General features: G+C 38.0%; 4 protein-coding genes across 5 annotated transcripts in view; all 4 read left to right on the plus strand.

Annotated features, from left to right (window-relative positions):
- Positions 1–16,350, plus strand: part of LOC119990168 (inositol transporter 4-like) — a 22,072-nt gene continuing 5,722 nt past the window's right edge. Inside the window, exons 1-7 of the mRNA XM_038836028.1 lie at positions 1–212; positions 618–821; positions 925–995; positions 1,133–1,468; positions 1,573–1,680; positions 1,802–2,407; positions 2,485–4,640. Coding sequence (XP_038691956.1) covers positions 686–821; positions 925–995; positions 1,133–1,468; positions 1,573–1,680; positions 1,802–2,407; positions 2,485–2,961 — 1,734 coding nt within the window. The 5' untranslated portion in view covers positions 1–212; positions 618–685 and the 3' untranslated portion in view covers positions 2,962–4,640. The remainder of the gene's footprint in view (positions 213–617; positions 822–924; positions 996–1,132; positions 1,469–1,572; positions 1,681–1,801; positions 2,408–2,484; positions 4,641–16,350) is intronic.
- On the plus strand, positions 4,118–9,520 carry LOC119990175 (disease resistance RPP13-like protein 4). Of its 2 annotated transcripts, XM_038836036.1 has the most exons (4): positions 4,118–4,256; positions 6,029–6,096; positions 6,830–7,479; positions 7,561–9,520. In XM_038836036.1, the coding sequence occupies exons 3-4, from the start codon at positions 7,199–7,201 to the stop codon at positions 8,255–8,257; spliced, it is 978 nt and encodes a 325-aa protein (XP_038691964.1). In that variant the 5' UTR covers positions 4,118–4,256; positions 6,029–6,096; positions 6,830–7,198; the 3' UTR covers positions 8,258–9,520. The 2 variants fall into 2 exon arrangements, with proteins under 2 accessions (XP_038691964.1, XP_038691963.1); XM_038836035.1 differs by having other exon boundaries at positions 6,830–9,520.
- On the plus strand, positions 8,288–9,010 carry LOC119987785 (leucine-rich repeat-containing protein 57-like). Its single transcript, XM_038832699.1, has one exon. The coding sequence runs from the start codon at positions 8,288–8,290 to the stop codon at positions 9,008–9,010; it is 723 nt and encodes a 240-aa protein (XP_038688627.1).
- Positions 8,454–12,729, plus strand: LOC119990169. The gene is made up of 2 exons (XM_038836029.1): positions 8,454–9,652; positions 10,077–12,729. Exon 2 carries the CDS (start codon positions 10,527–10,529, stop codon positions 12,234–12,236), a length of 1,710 nt encoding a protein of 569 aa, XP_038691957.1. The 5' UTR covers positions 8,454–9,652; positions 10,077–10,526; the 3' UTR covers positions 12,237–12,729.

The following is a 16,350-nucleotide window of genomic DNA, read 5'->3' on the forward strand; positions in this document are numbered from 1 at the left end:
AAAGGAAAAAAAAAAAAGAGTCCTCCATTCCTTCAAATCCTAATTATCAAAAACAAATTCGAGAATTACTGCTTTCTTTAATTAATTAGAGAAATCCCAACCCTAACCCAATTCAAAATTACTCAAACCACCCACAATCAATCAGCAAATCTGTTCTCCAATGCTTGTATTTTCTGATCATTCTTTCATCACTGAGACTGAAAATTTCTTTAGTGAGTTAAACCTTCATTATGATTTTTTTGTTTTGTTTTGAAAGTTCGAGATTTTTTTGTTGGGATGTCATGAGTCCTGATTATTGATTATTGATCATTGAAAGATGCTGCATTGTCACGATGTCATTATATATAGATACATATAATATTATGTGTTCAGTTTTTCAGTGTTGATTGATTTATTGCGTTCAGTTTGAATTCAGTTTCGAGAATGCGTTTAATTTGTATGTAATACTGAATACATATATGTTGTCGACTTGTGGGTGTAAAGACAGAAAATTTTGTTGAAACTTTGAGATTTGAAGATAATGGTAATTGCTGAATCTTTATGAAACAAATCAGGAACTCTTTTAACAAATGAGTGCTGTGCTGTTTGATCTCATCAAAAAGTCACCAACTTTGCAGGTTAGTTCGGATTCGAGAAGGTTCTGAGCTTGCCGAATTAAGGTGCATTGTTGTTTGGTGGGAAAAAAATGGTGGAAGGAGGTGGTGTGAGAGCTGATAAGACAGAATTCACGGAGTGCTTCAAGACAGTATGGAAGACTCCTTATATCATGAAGCTTGCACTCACTGCAGGCCTTGGAGGACTATTGTTTGGTTGGGATACAGGTATCATCATTTTATATAATGAATTCTTTGATAACTAGATTGTGTTTTTTATTTTTATTTTCTTGACTAATTGGTTCTTGACTAAACACTTTTGTTTATGTAGGAAATATTTCTGGTGCTCTTCTTTTCATCAAAGATGACTTTGATTCTGTTAGGAAGTCAACAGTACTGCAGGTAACAAGCTTTGAATAGTTTGTAGCATAACTTAAGTTTGATCGTTGGTTAACCATAACTGGTTTTCAGTCATAAAGCACCCAATTGGGGCCTAAGAGTGGGATTCTAGCAATAATCACGTTGATAATTTTAATCAGGAAGTGATAGTCAGTATGGCTGTGGCTGGAGCTATATTTGGTGCTGGCATTGGAGGGTGGATGAACGACAAATTTGGAAGGAAACTGTGTATTCTTGGTGCTGATGTTGTCTTCTTCATTGGTGCTGTAATCATGGCTGCAGCTCCTGCTCCCTGGGTTATCGTTATCGGCAGAATCTTAGTAGGTCTTGGAGTCGGGGCAGCTTCCATGACTTCACCTCTCTACATCTCAGAAGCTTCACCAGCTAAGATCAGAGGAGCTCTTGTTGCCACTAATGGACTTCTTATCACCGGTGGACAGTTCGTTGCTTATGTTGTCAATCTTGCCTTCAACAATGTATGTAATATGTTTACAATCACCATATTTATACCACTCAAAACTATAACATGGTATTTCAAATGTTCTTGAATGGAATTATATTGAAGTCAATCATCTGTCAGGTTCACGGACAATGGCGTTGGATGCTTGGAATTGCTGGCGTTCCTGCTGCACTTCAATTCTTCTGCATGCTCACCCTTCCAGAGTCTCCCAGATGGCTTTACAGTCAGGTTAGTACTTACGCAGTCTTTGTTGATGTGTGTTTATGAAATTTGATAGATTATACAATTACTTTTGTTGTTTTGCTATTTCTCACTTGGCTTTTGTCCTAATTCCTTACCGTGTTTACAGAATAAGGTAGATGAGGCAAGGGATATCTTGGAGAAGATATATCCTGCTGATGAAGTTGAAGCTGAGATGAATGCACTGCAATCCTCTATCAAAGAGGAAAGGGAATTGGAATCTTCAATTGGGCAGAGCATCGCTGCTAAATTGGCAAGTGCCTTCAAGAACAAAGTTGTTCGTAGAGGACTCTACGCGGGGATCACAGTTCAAGTGGCTCAGCAATTTGTGGGGATCAACACTGTCATGTACTATGCACCAACAATCGTTCAATTTGCCGGTTTTGCTTCAAAGAAGACTGCCTTGGCGCTTTCTCTTGTCACATCCGGCCTCAATGCACTTGGTACCATTGTTAGCATGGCATTTGTCGATAGATATGGCAGGAGGAGGTTAATGATAGTCTCCATGGTTGGGATCATCTCTTGCCTTGTGGTGTTAGCCATTGTGTTCTTACAAGCTGCTAGTCAGGCTCCTGCTCTTAGTGTAGCAGAGAGCACCCACTTTGGTGCTAACTCTACTTGTCCAGCATATGTAGCTGCCATGAATGCACCTTCTTGGGATTGTATGTCTTGCGTGAAAGCAAAGTGCGGCTTCTGCAGTAATTCAGCCAGTCAAGTAAGTTTTTTTTTGCCTTAACTTTGTAGTTTCATTGAGTTTCGATTCACTAACTTCAATTAATCTGTGTGGTGTAGTACCATCCTGGAGCATGCTTGGTCTCAAACAAGGAATTTGAGAATGCCTGCCACAGAGAAAGCAAAAGACAATGGTTCGAAGAAGGGTGCCCGAGCAAGATTGGATTCCTTGCAGTGGTTCTAATGGCATTGTATATCATCTGCTACGCACCCGGAATGGGGACGGTGCCATGGATTGTTAACTCAGAGATATACCCATTGAGATACAGAGGAATTGGTGGAGGCATTGCTGCCATGTCAAACTGGACTGCCAATCTGATTGTCTCTATGTCATTTTTGAGCATCAGAGAAGCTTTTGGTTCCTTTGGGGCTTTCCTTCTCTTTGCTGGCATTTCTACTGTTGGTCTTATATTCATTTTCTTCTTTGTGCCTGAAACAAAGGGAATGCGATTCGAGGAGATCGAGAAGGTGCTTGAGAAAGGCTACAGGCCACAGTTACTCAAAGGAAAATCTAATAAGGATGTTTCTGATGTTTAAACTTGGAAGGATTTATTGGTTTGAGAGCAACTGTAAATCCATAGATAAGTCGTCTAATTCCAGTTTTTTAGTCTTTGTAACCTGGTTTTGATCTATTTTACTTTGTTTTATAGAATCTGAGCTGATTAGCTAAGGTTTGGAATTTGGATAATGCTGTTCTGTCTAGAAACTTTTTTATTGAAATATTAATGATTAGACCTAATCGATTGTCAATCGAGTTAGTTCTTATTAGTTGAGAACACCCTTTTTTTGTTTTGAGGAGGAGAAGAAAACTCAATTTGACTCCATGTACTTTTTATTATGCGCACTGTTATCCTGTTTTATCAAATGCAATAAATTACTCTAAACCCTCCAATGGTTGCAGTGCCTTCTATCAAAAAAAATCAGCAAGAATCGCTCGCTATATTCGCATACTCCTAGTGTTTATATTCCTCGTCCCCAATTTTTGCCCTTTAAAACATCCCTGTTTGCATTATTGCAGTCCATAAACCATATCGTTTTCGTGGTTCGATTTCTCTTCCGCCGGTATTCAAACAGTATTTGGCTTTCCAATCTGGAGCTGTAGAAGTTCACGTACTCCAGACAAGCCCTATTAGCCACATTCCTCGGTATGTGTAACGTGCTTCTGCTTGTGCCTTCTAAAAATTGTGTCTTGCCTAAAACCCACAAATTCTTTTACGATGAATATCTTTCGGAACTAGCAGGCAGATGTCTGGTTGAAGTTGTGCAGCGTCGAGGTTATGATAGAAGAGTCTACAGTTAGTTGTAAAATGCACGATCTGGTGCGGGATTTGACCATCATGATTGCCAAAGATGAGTCATTTTGCAGCTTTGAAAGAGGCAGACATAAATGGACACCAGAATCTCGATGGTTTGGAAATGCGATTGAAGCAGTTCAAGGCTAAGGGCTATGTTACTAATGTCAAGCAGTGGAGTTCCCCTCGATAAAAGCATGGAACCTTTCCACCCCAGTTTTGGATTTGTCGCACAGTAAGCTGCAAAGTTTCGACATAGAAAACTCTGGAACCTCTAGATTTTGGTCTTAAGCGGATGCAACAATATTGTAAATGTACATCAATCAATCATTAAATTGAAGATGCTGATGCTATTGGATCTAGGATCTTGTGGTCTCGGGTATCTACCTCAAGGAATAGGGAAGCTGTCGCGTCTACAAGAACTATCTGGATTCAAGGTGGTGAGTAGGACTCACAAGACAAGCTGTCAGCAACTGACTGAGCTACGTGGGCTGGGAATGAATTTAAGTAACGAAAATGCCTTCATTGAGCTATTTGGAGGTAAACCATTGCTTCAATTTGAAAAAATTTCCATGTCCTGTTAACAAGCCAGGGGTCTGGAGAAAGCACCAGGATTAGGAAATCAGTGATTGAAATAAGGAGGGGGCATCACCATCTCTTTGATGTCCTTTGGACATTGTTGCTTTGTGTATGCTTGGCTTGTTATCTATTTGCTAAATTGTTTGCTGTTGTATTTTCAATTTTAATTATATTGTGTCTGAAGTCTTTCAAGTTGCTTGATCTGCATATGATTAAGATAACATCTATGGTGTTTTACATGTTTGCTATCTGCAGTTTAACCTCTTTCATTGATTGTAAAACTGAGATAATGTATTCTTTGTGGTTTGTCCATTTCATATGGTGACAACCAAAGTCTAACATAAGGTCTAAAATCAGACATCTGCACTTGATACATTGTGTAATTATTGAGCACAAGGGAAAGAAAAATGGCCAAATGTAGTCGACTAGTCGTAGTTCCTTCCTCTACTAATGGGTAAAGGGGATGGGATTATGAAAGGAGATTGCGATATAAAAAGTCACTTGGCAGTTGGTATACTGCAGACAAAAATAAAGAGGACAGAAAATCTTGGTAGCAGCAGGAATTTCATTGGAAGATGGGGAGGTGAACTCAGCTCCATTTTGCTTAAGTGTCTCGTGATATTTTTCATTTGTATGTTTCTTGCCCAAGAAATGATAGTGTTTCCTGTGACATGATTTGTTTGTGAAAATTATTTTTGTATATACCTCTGTTTATCAGAACAGTGTAGCTAGTAGGTCACCAACTCTCAAGCTGTGAGTTTACAGCAAGAACACTTTTTTAAAACCTATGAATTTGAAAATGAAAGAGAACTCACATAAGGGGTGATTTGTAGTTTCTTACCTTCATTCATATGACCACATTGTTGCAGATTTATGATCTTTACACAAATTTGTTTCTCCTGCCTCTATCTTTTCATCTACACTTCCCTTTGATAGTTCTAATAATAAGAGAAAGGAAGTATAATTAATGGAAGAGGAAGAGCCACATTATCAAATTTTTTTATTCTCTTATCAAGTTGATTGCAACTTTTGAGTTGAACCTTACGTTAAAGTCTCCTTTCTTTTTTTTTCTTCCTCTTCATTTTTTTGGTATCTTTCAGAGTGGCAATCTCATGCTGTCAAACATGAGGCTAGAATGTACTGGGGACTAACTCAGGCAACACTGATAGTAGACAATTCACGTGTAGGCAAAAATAGAACCCTGACTGTCTGACCTGACAAAGGAATGCAAAGCACGCCTCCTTTTACACAATCATACCTTTAGTTGCCTATATAAGTCTCTGAATCAGTGTTCTACTTGCTTCATAATGTTTTCCTGTATTAATTATACATTAAAGTAAAGCTAGCAAAAGTGGCCTTGGATTTTGTGAAAGCATGGCGACTTTCAAACATCATTTTCAATTTTCCCCCTTACGTTTTGCGTTCTTTGCTTACTTTTGGGTCTGTTAAGTTTTGTTGGATTCTTTGCTTAGCCTTGAGCGCTGTTACCAAGTATCACTCTTTTATTGAATGAGATACTTTGCTCTCTCCAATGGTTATTGTGCCTTCTATTCATAAGAAAGAATAAGTTTTGGAATTGGAATGCTTCGTATATTATATAATGTTGAGAAGACCATGAATGCCCTTTTAAAAACTAATATCTATCTATCTGCTTACAAAAACCTATATCTTTCTATCTGCTTACATGATTACAGACCATAAACTAATAAAGTATTCTTCTCTCTGGGGTTCAGTTGCTTTTTAATCCGGAGCTGTTGAAGCTTACATACCCTTGGACAGGTCATATCTGCTGCATTCTGGGGTATGTGCTTCTGTTTGAGTCCTTACAATATGTCTAGTATTGCTAAAATACATTTCTTGCTGTCCTTTTTCGTTGTAATATTAATAAGCCCACTCATACATCATCTTTTGTATAGTTGCTTTATCAGTATCTCCTTGAACTTAATCAGTGGTTAGTAGGTACAGTTTGCAATGCATTGGAACTTGTAATTTGACCTTCCACTGTTTTGCTTCTATCCGGTTATCGATTAATAAGTATTCTTAAACTAACTATATTTAGACAATTACCAGGTATATATGCTTCTGTGCCATAGTAGAACCATTAGCTCATGAATTATTGGTATAAGATTGACAAAATTGGATTGGATTGATGATTAATCATTAATTGTAAGATTGCTTCATTGTGATAGAAATGCTAGTATAAGCCAACAGTGAATGATGCTTAAGGTTTGAAGGCTTCATTTTTATTTCCTTACAAATGGTTCAAAAACACTGCTTTCTTCTTTCCAATGCTTTGGGCTTGTTCTTAGCTATTATATTAGCCTTTATTGCTTATTAGTTATTACATTCATTTTCTGCATGATTGTTATCCATGTCATTTATCTATGTAACTCCATGATCTTGTCTTTCATATCATATGTGAACAAATTATCTAACTGAAGTGAAAAGTGCTTATCTAGAGCTATATTGAAAGATGTAAAGGTTCAGATATAGTTTGAAGTTTTGATTATGAAGCTTGTACAAGAGTTTCGCAGGTAAAACTACAAAAGGAGATGTTGGCAATGGATCCCGTTGTTGGAAAACTGGTAGAGATGCTAGTTCAAGATCTCATTACTGAAAGTAAACTTGTGTTTCAATATCGTAGTCAGCTTGAGAAATTGGAGGCAGGGCTTCGGAATGTGAAGGCTTGCTTAGCAGACACGCAGAACCTCAAAAGTAATCTGGAGACGCAGAAAGTGACTTTAATGGTTCTGAGATAACTAATTTATGAAGCTGATGATGTGCTCATAGATGTTCTAATCAAAGATGAGTATCAAAAAGCAGACTCTTGCTCTGTCTTCTCACCTTTTGACATAATCTTCAGATATGAAATAGGAAAGAGGTTGAAAGATCTTGATTTAAAAATGGAAATGACAAGCAAAGATTTGACAAGTTTTCTGAGGCCCCAAGAGCCAAGCACTACTGTGCAGCAAGTTGCACGATATTCGTCACAGGATTTTGATTCTTCTGAGATAATTGGACTGGAAAATGATGTCAAGACAATAAAAGAGTGGATTCTTTGGCCAGATGAGGAAATTCTCAAAGTTGGAATTGTGGGGATGGGGGGTTTGGGAAAAACCACGATTGCCCAGAAAGTTATGAATGATAGAGAAGTACGTGGATACTTTGAGAAAATGATTTGGGTGTCAGTCTCTCAAAATTTCGATGAAGAAAGGATCATGCGGAGCATGTTGGAACAATTACAATTAGGACAAGAAGGCTTGGGGTCTGACAAAGGTCAAATGTTGCGAAGGATTCACCAATTACTTGAAGGGAAATCCTTTCTTATTGTTATGGATGATGTCTGGAATATAGACTTTGAATGGTGGAGAAGGCTATCTTCCAATCTACCAACACCAACTGAGAAAAGTAGTTGCTTCATAGTTACCACTAGAAACGAAGATGTGGCATTTGGGGTTGACAGCTATCGGATCAATCGTCCGAAAGTTCTAAATCCAGAAGAAAGTTGGTCTCTGTTCTCCAAGTTTGCTTTTTCAGCAAGAAAAGGAATATGCCCTAATTCCCATTTTGAAAAAGTAGGCAAAGAAATTGTGGAGAAATGCAGGGGACTTCCGCTGGCAATCAAGACCATTGGAGCGTCACTCGCACCAAAAATTCATTCTCTTACAGAGTGGAAGAAAACTCGTGATGATTTTGATGAATTGACTACCAGAGGTCAAACAAGCTCAGTGCTGGCTTCTTTGCAGCTGAGCTATGATGAACTCCCTAGTCTTCTAAAGACATTGCTCTTGTGTTTCTCCATATATCCTGAAGACTCGGTAATCCATACTGAACAGTTAATTCATTGGTGGATTGGAGAGGGCCTTATCCGAAGCACAAACGGAAGAACAGCTACCGAATTGGGCTTTGAATATCTGTCTGAACTAGCAGGCAGATGCCTAGTTGAAGTTGTGCAGCAGTGAGGCTCTGACTGAAGAGTCTATAGTTGCAAAATGCATGATTTGGTGCGGGATTTGACCATCATGATTGCTCAAAATGAGTCATTTTGTGGCTTTGAAAGAGGCAGACAAAAATGGACGCCAGATTCACTTTGGTTTGGAATCATTAACGAGGCAGATGCAAATTCCTTGAAAAGCAGTTTGAAGCTCAGAGCATTGTTACTGATGTCAAGAAGTGAAGTTCCACTCCATAAGTATATGGAGCCTCTCCTTGTGCTTAGAGTTTTGGATCTTTCTCACAGTAAGCTTGAAAATGTCAATATGGAGGAACTCCTGTGCTGGATTTGTTCTCTTAAACGCCTCGCAGTTCTGAATCTAAGTGGCGCAGCAGGCCTTAAAGTACTACCACGTTCAATCAGAAAACTTCGGAACCTCCGGATTTTGGTCTTAAGTGGATGCAACAATCTTGTCAAGCTACACCCATCAATCATTATGTTGAAGATGCTAATGATCTTGGACCTTGGATTTTGCGGTCTTCAGTATCTACCTTGTGGACTGGCTCAGCTATCACATATGCAGGAACTATCAGGTTTCAAGGTGGTGGGTAAGGCTAACAAGAGAAGCTGTCAAGTCCTTGAGCTTCAGCAATTGACTGAGCTACAAGTCCTGCGATTGAATTTAAGTGATGAAAGTGAACTCTCAGAAGAAAAGTGCATGATTTTCTTGAAGCTTGAGAAACTTAAGGTTCTTGCTATTAATATGGAAGATGTTAAGTAAAAAATGTCTTACCAATGCTGGATCAACTTACCCCTCCTGCAGGCCTTCAGGAGCTGTATCTTAGACATTACCCTCATAAAACTCTGCCGAAATGGGTTCAACCAGGAAAGCTCCCAAATTTGCAGCATCTTTGCATTGAGAATGGTGACCTTGACAACATCCATCTGAGTCTCAACAATGAGTCTGTGTGGACTGTTGAAAGTCTGTGTTTGAAGTTCTTGCCAAACCTGGAGCTAGACTGGAAAGACTTGGAGCAGAAAATGCCTTTATTAAGTTATTTGGAGGTAAGCCATTGCTTCAATTTGAAAAATTTTCCATGCCCTGTCAACAAGCCAGGGGTCTGGAGAAAGCACCTGGATTAGGAAATCAGTGATTGAAATAAGGAGGGGGGCATCACCATCTCTGTGATGTCCTCTGGAAATTGTGCTCTGTGTAATATATTTGTTGAGTATTCATATTTTACTGATACAAGGAACAGCTTGTGCTCTCCTCTTTCAATCACAAAGCAAATGCTGCCCAATATCTCAAGAAATTCCACAATTCCATTTGTCTCACTCGATATCAGGCCATGTTTCTCGGTAGTCCCTCGACTCAGAGGCTTGTCCAACCATTACTGTCATTCGGATCACAACCGAAGCCAAGGTAATTGCAGCTGTTGCCATTATCTTGAATCTGCTTTTCGAGTATCTTTCTTTTCCACACCTTTATTTTTAAGGTTTTAATTGGAGGGTGGTGAAAGTTAGATTAGATAAAGGAAGGGTTTTGCAGCTGTGATTTTGCTCCTGCCTTATAATATGTAAATGGATATAAAAGAAGAGAAAAATGGCAGGGTTTACAAGATTTTGTTTTTTCATTTTTGTGCTGTTGGGGAAGAGAAAAATGGAGCGTTTGGGTGTACATAAAGGAGAAATGGTTTATTTTTTTCCTCTGGGGATAACTGGGTATAATAAGCATGTAATTGTGAAATGGTTGGACTTGGGGATGAACTCTTCTCCTATCATATTATTTCATATTCCCTGAATTCTTTTCACAAACTATCTAATCTCTCCTCTCTCTCATATTCAAGGTAGGACAAATGCTCAAACATTTGCAGAACACAGCACGTCCGAACTTCCCAAACAATATGAAGTTGGTCTTAAACTTCTGTGAAAACCAAGTTCAAGAACCTCAAAAGAAGTTTGTTTTTATTTTTATACAACGTATTTGTTTTGCACGCGCAATGTATTAAATAAAAAGAAGTTTGATTTGAAATGAAGACTTATGAAGTTGCTTGGAAAGGTACTGGAAGATGGCCTGCAACCACTTACATATTATCCACACATTGACTTAAGACTTAGACTTAAGACTTTGAGGTTGAAGGTGTGTATAAAATGATAAGCAATCTGACCGATGATCTTGCAGAGATATATCTATCCACTTCTTTCTTTCAGTTCTAAATAGTCTTGAAATTGCAGAGATATATCGATCCACTTGTCTGTTTCAGATCTAAATAGTCTTGTCTTGCCGTTGTAGAGATATGGACGTGCATCAATTGATATCTTTCGACCACCTCCACCCTCACGATCTCATCTTCTGCGAGCAGGAAGTCATACACCTAAACGCTCGTGAAGAAATTTTTTGTCATGTGTGCTCAAAATCATTGGCTGGTGCTCCATTCTACTATTGCAGTGGTGATTGTTATTTCTTTCTTCATAACACTTGTGCAGACTTGCCCCCTATTATTAAACAGCCTTCACATCGTAAACACACTCTGATTCTTCACACGAATTCACCATATGGTCCTACTGGATCTGACTGCAATATGTGTGATCTACAGATTGCCAACTTCCTTTACCATTGCTCTGATTGCAAATTTGACCTTGATATCAATTGCGCTATGCTTGCACGATGCTTTATTCGACCCCAAAGTCACAAGCATCATTTCGTTACGTGGAGTAGGTCAGATCCATTTACATGCGATTTCTGTGGCACAGATAGTGATCAGTATCGGTCTGCATCCTCGAGAAAAAAATTGCAACCTTGGATCTGCACTAACTGTCATGTTGTAGTTCACAATAAATGTATCTCACTGCCATTCTCAATCCAATTACCACAACATGATCACCCCCTCATCCACACTTATTTCATTCCTGAAAGTCAATCTATTGCTGCTTTAATGTGTAGAATTTGTTGTCAAGAAGTGAAGAGAGAATTTGGATGCTATTCTTGTCAATATTGTCCATGTGTTGTCCATGTTGACTGTGCACTGGACAACGTGCAACAAGTGGGACAAAAGTTCTGGGCAGAAGAAATTGAGGCAGCAGGGGACCAATTAGTTGAACAAGAGATTGAGCATTTCAGTCATCCTCATCATAAATTATTTCTGGTAAAGCATGATAATGATGATCATGAGATTGAAACAAAATGTGATGCCTGCATGCGAATCATCTCTTTTCCCTTTTACAAGTGTCTAGAATGTGATTTTTCTCTCCACATCAGCTGTTCCAAATTACCAAAACAAATCAATCACCCACTTCACCCACAACACCCTCTAACCCTTGTTGAAAACAATGAATGGCTCACTTCCTATTGTTATGCTTGCCATAATCCGTTTCGTGGCTTCTCATATCGTTGTCGAGCTTGTTTTGATATCATGATTGACATCCGATGTGCTTTGGTTAATCCTCTTGAATTCTTCCATGATAGTCATAAGCATCCCCTCAGTGTGTTTACCCAAAGCAATAGCCATCCACAATGTACTTGTTGCGGCAAGGTCGGCAAGAAAGACGGCAAGTACATGCTCCGATGCAAAGAACGATGTCCTTTCGCATTGGACTATGGATGCGCCACACTACCACATATAGCCAAGTACGAGTACGATGAAAATTTTCTTGTCCTTTCATACCATGGAAATGATGATTCGGATGGGTTTCCTTATTGTGATATTTGTGAACAATATAGAGATCCTAATCTTTGGTTTTACGGTTGTCCTAATTATCTTGAGTGTCCGATCTATGTTCATCCTCATTGTGCTCATGGTGATTGCCCCTACCTTAAGCAAGGAAGCAGTGCCCGGGCTCTCGATCTGCACGAACGCGATCTCTTTTTCACCCTAAGGAAAGAGGACTTTCTTCCATGCCACTTGTGTGGTAAGAATGATCAAGAAATATCCCTTGAATGTTGCAAGGAAGACTGCAATTTTAGCGTTCATTTCTATTGTTTCACGTGGAGAAGAGTGCCTTCTTAATACTAGTAGGGAGCCCGTCATCGGTGTATTGAGAAGCTTAGTGTATTGAGGAATATGGGCACTGGTCTTCAAAGCATCGAGTAAGAAGCATGCACAGTGTTGCCGTTTATGTACATCCTCTTATGTGTTGTTCCTGTTAGTAATAATACTATAATGCTCAAGATGATACTCAAATTTTTAGTTTTTTATATAATAAGTGTAGTAACCGATTTTCGTCCGGTAAAAAAAAAATATAAAATATAAAATACAAAAAATAGAAAGAAAACATAAAAAAAAAAGAGGGAATCAGGGTTTGTTACTTTTGTTTGCCTATATTTCTGCATGACATGCATATGAGAATATGGGGAGTCAACAGACAAGCACAACACCACCCACTGAAAGTCTTTTGTCTGTATTGTTATTACACCTATACCACATTATTACACATTGATATTAAAATGAAAAGGGGAAGAAAATTGTGTGAGAGAGAGAGGAAAAGACAAAAGGAAAAAGGGAATCAAAGAAAAACAAAAGGAAAAAACAAAAGGGTGGAGGCGGCACAATTGGGGGAGGAAAAGAAGGCTAATGAAAAAGGAAAGAAGAAAAGAAAAGGTGGGGAGAAAAGAAAAAAGGTGGGGGACAAAGAAAAAGGGTGTTTTGATGGATTTGGTCGTTTGTATTTATTTGAGTGTATACATGTTTATATGATCAGCTTTGAAATATCATGTTTTTTAGATTAAGATGTGGGGGTTTATGCATCTCTAAGGTTTATGCGGAAGAATCTCGTAGTATGAATTTGATATTAATTTGAGTTTGGATTAGCATGTGGATATTAATTATTGACACATTCTTATGTTTGATTTGTTGGGTTTGGATCGGGCTTGACCCTACTTGGGTCGGAGGACATACTTAGAAGATTTGGGCAGGATTTGAGCAACATACGGGTTCCATGGGCTGTATTTGTATTTGTGTTTATTATTTTTTGTATATAGTTTTATCTTATTTTTATTTGACATGTATATCCTTGTAAAGGTAAGCCATGTAATAGGGAAGTGACAATAATGAAAAGTAGTGTAGAGTAGTGTAGTTTAGTTTTATTTATGTTTAACATGATTAGTATCCATGTTTAGGGGTTTAGTTTTGTCAATCCATCAATTCAATAATCACGTTTTTACCAACTTTTCATAAAAACAAATTAATGAATACTACATTAAAGTCAAATAGGAGGAGGACTTGATAAAATTCAACTCCTGCCTAAACTTTAATTGTGTTATCTTCATTTAAACAAATGATAAATTAACTTATTAGATGCTTACATTAAAGTCAAATAGGTGGAGGACTTGATAAAATTCAGCTCCTGTGTAGACTTTAATTGTGTTATCTTCATTTAAACAAATGATAAATTAATTTATTAGATACTTAAATTAAAGTTCATTAGGAGGAGGACTTGATAACATTCAGCTCCTGTCTAGGCTTTAATTATGTTATCTCTTTGAATTAAAGTATTATTTGTATTCGTAAACATAATGATCAATTAATGGATACTAAATTAAAGTCAAATAGGAAGAGGACTTAATAAAATTCAGCTATTGCCTAGACTTTAATTATGATATTTTCATCTAAACGAAAAGCAAATAATAAATTAATTTATTAGATATCTAAATTAAAGTTGTTAGGAGGAGGACATGATAACATTCAGCTCTTGTCTAGGCTTTAATTATGTTATTCAAAGTATTATTTGATAAATTAATTTACAAGATACCTGAATTAAAGTTCTTTAGGAGGAGGACTTGATAAAATTCAGCTTCTGCCTAGATTTTAATTATGTTATCTTTTTTCAAATTAAAATACCATTTGTATTCGTCAAATAAAATTAGATTGTTCATTTGCAAATTTCACCAAATTGGAATATACAACAACTTTTCCAGAAAAAGCACATAGATCAATCTAGGTAACCTTTTAGGGAGTTATGGGGTGCCTAAAACCTTCCCCGCACTCAATAGACCCCCTTACCCATTTTCTGGTTCGTAGACCACATTTTTAGTGTCCAATTGCACTCAAATCAATTGGTGGCGACTCTAAACAATTTTCTAAAACTAAACAATTTTTCATCCTTTCATGTTCGCATCGTGACCCCGGTTGCGACAATAAGCAATCCAAACCAGTTGGTCAATATGCCATGAATTGGTAGAGTGAGCCTTCATCATACTAATCCAGTTCACTACTTTATGGAACAACCAACTCACTCTACAACTCAGGTTAGGGGCGGATCCACACACAAGGTTGTGTCATCAACTGACCTCGCTCCTTTTATTTTCATATATACACATACTAGCTGACAGCCCGCGCTTTGTTGTGGGTAAATTATGGTTTGTTGGATGTGGATTGAGGCCGAATAATCATATTGTTTATCTAGATTTTGAAAGAAATTTTGTTATTCGCACATAATAACGATCGATGAAGGGCTAATCGTATCCAGGTAATCATAGAATGTAAGGAGAAATTTAATAATTTGGTTTTTAGTTTAGGGTTTTGGTGTTGTTTATAAAAAATTAATCACACTTTTAAGCGTCGATGGTGCTTATCAATATCATACTTATTGAAGACAGAAACGTGGGTGGCAAAAAACATAAAGAAAGATATATAACACCTAATGAACACTGACAGTCACAAAATTCAAAACATAGAGAATACAAAATGCTGTGCATAGAGACGTTGGTGTACGAACAGTAAGATCAAACAACCACTCTAGTATACAAAATGCAAAATAAACCAAGGAACATTAAAAAAGTGAGTGTTTTTATTTTGTTGTCTTGTGTTCTTCATGGCTTGGTGGCATGGCTTGAATCTTTATCTTTAATTCTTCTTCATGTTTGACTTCCCAAAAACGCATCATCATTCATGACTTGCAGAAGTCTTCTCATTTTTCTCCTTAGGTTGTGCAATGTGTCCATTAATCGCACTATATCTGATTTGATGCTCCTATTTTCAGCTCTTCCTCTGCCTCATTTATTGCATCCTCCTTCTCTAAGTTAATGACCTCGATGTTGTAGTTGAGTTCTTGTATTTTGTCAGTGTCTTGCTTCTTTTCTTCTCTCATGACATTCATGACGTTGATGAGTTCAGTAATTTTCTCCTCTTGGTTGTTCATCTCAATTCACATGTGTTCAGAGTGTCTTGATAATACATAATCTGATTGAAGTTGAGATCGTCTATTTGAAGACCAAATCTGTTTTTCATGAGCCCAAACATTAATTCTGAGGCCAATTCTTCTGCCTTGTCTATGTCATCTGTTATGATGGCCTCTGTTTTGTACTGGTTTCCTGTGGCAAAGTTATAAACATCAAGGGTGAGGACAACTCTGCCACCCTCATTCGCTCCTTGAATAACCATATACGTAGGATTAGGGAAATGGAATGTCTCAGTCATTTGCTGAAGTAGCTGCTTTTTTGATGGGCGGAAGATGACCATTTTTATGTTGAGAGTGGAGATTGTGTTGGAGGCCAAAGAAGAGGAGCAATTTTCATTATATAGAGAGTTTTTTAATATTAAATAATGGTCATCTTCCGCTCATCAAGAAAGCAGCTGCTTTAGCAAATTAAACTGTGATGCAATTAAGATCAGAAGAAGAAAATAAGAATGGTTTGACTAGGAGTCTCTTTTGTTGATATGTCATTTCAGATGGTTGTCAGGGAACTTTCTTAATGGCACTTTGCAGGAGAGTTATGTCAATCTGATGAGTATCCCACATCGAAAAAATAGGGCTACCAACTCTAGTTTATAAGGATCCAAGACACCCTCACCTAGTAAGCCGGTTTTCTGGGTTGTAGTTCTACCTTGGGCCTTATGGGCCGGTGTGGGTTTCCATCATTGGTGCTTTCATTGAGAGAGCCGAGTTTGCGGAGAGGGCTGTCGTCCGGGAGAGGGCTGCCGTCTGAAGGGCGAGCGTAGCCGTCGTGGACGTCGGCTGTCCAAGGGGGGTGGTTTGATGAGTATCCCACATCGAAAAAATAGGGCTACCAACTCTAGTTTATAAGGATCCAAGACACCCTCACCTAGTAAGCCGGTTTTCTGGGTTGTAGTTCTACCTTGGGCCTTATGGGCCGGTGTGGGTTTCCATCACAATCTCACAACT

The sequence above is a fragment of the Tripterygium wilfordii genome, chromosome 21, assembly GCF_013401445.1.
Source record: "Tripterygium wilfordii isolate XIE 37 chromosome 21, ASM1340144v1, whole genome shotgun sequence".
NCBI classification, from domain to species: domain Eukaryota; kingdom Viridiplantae; phylum Streptophyta; class Magnoliopsida; order Celastrales; family Celastraceae; genus Tripterygium; species Tripterygium wilfordii.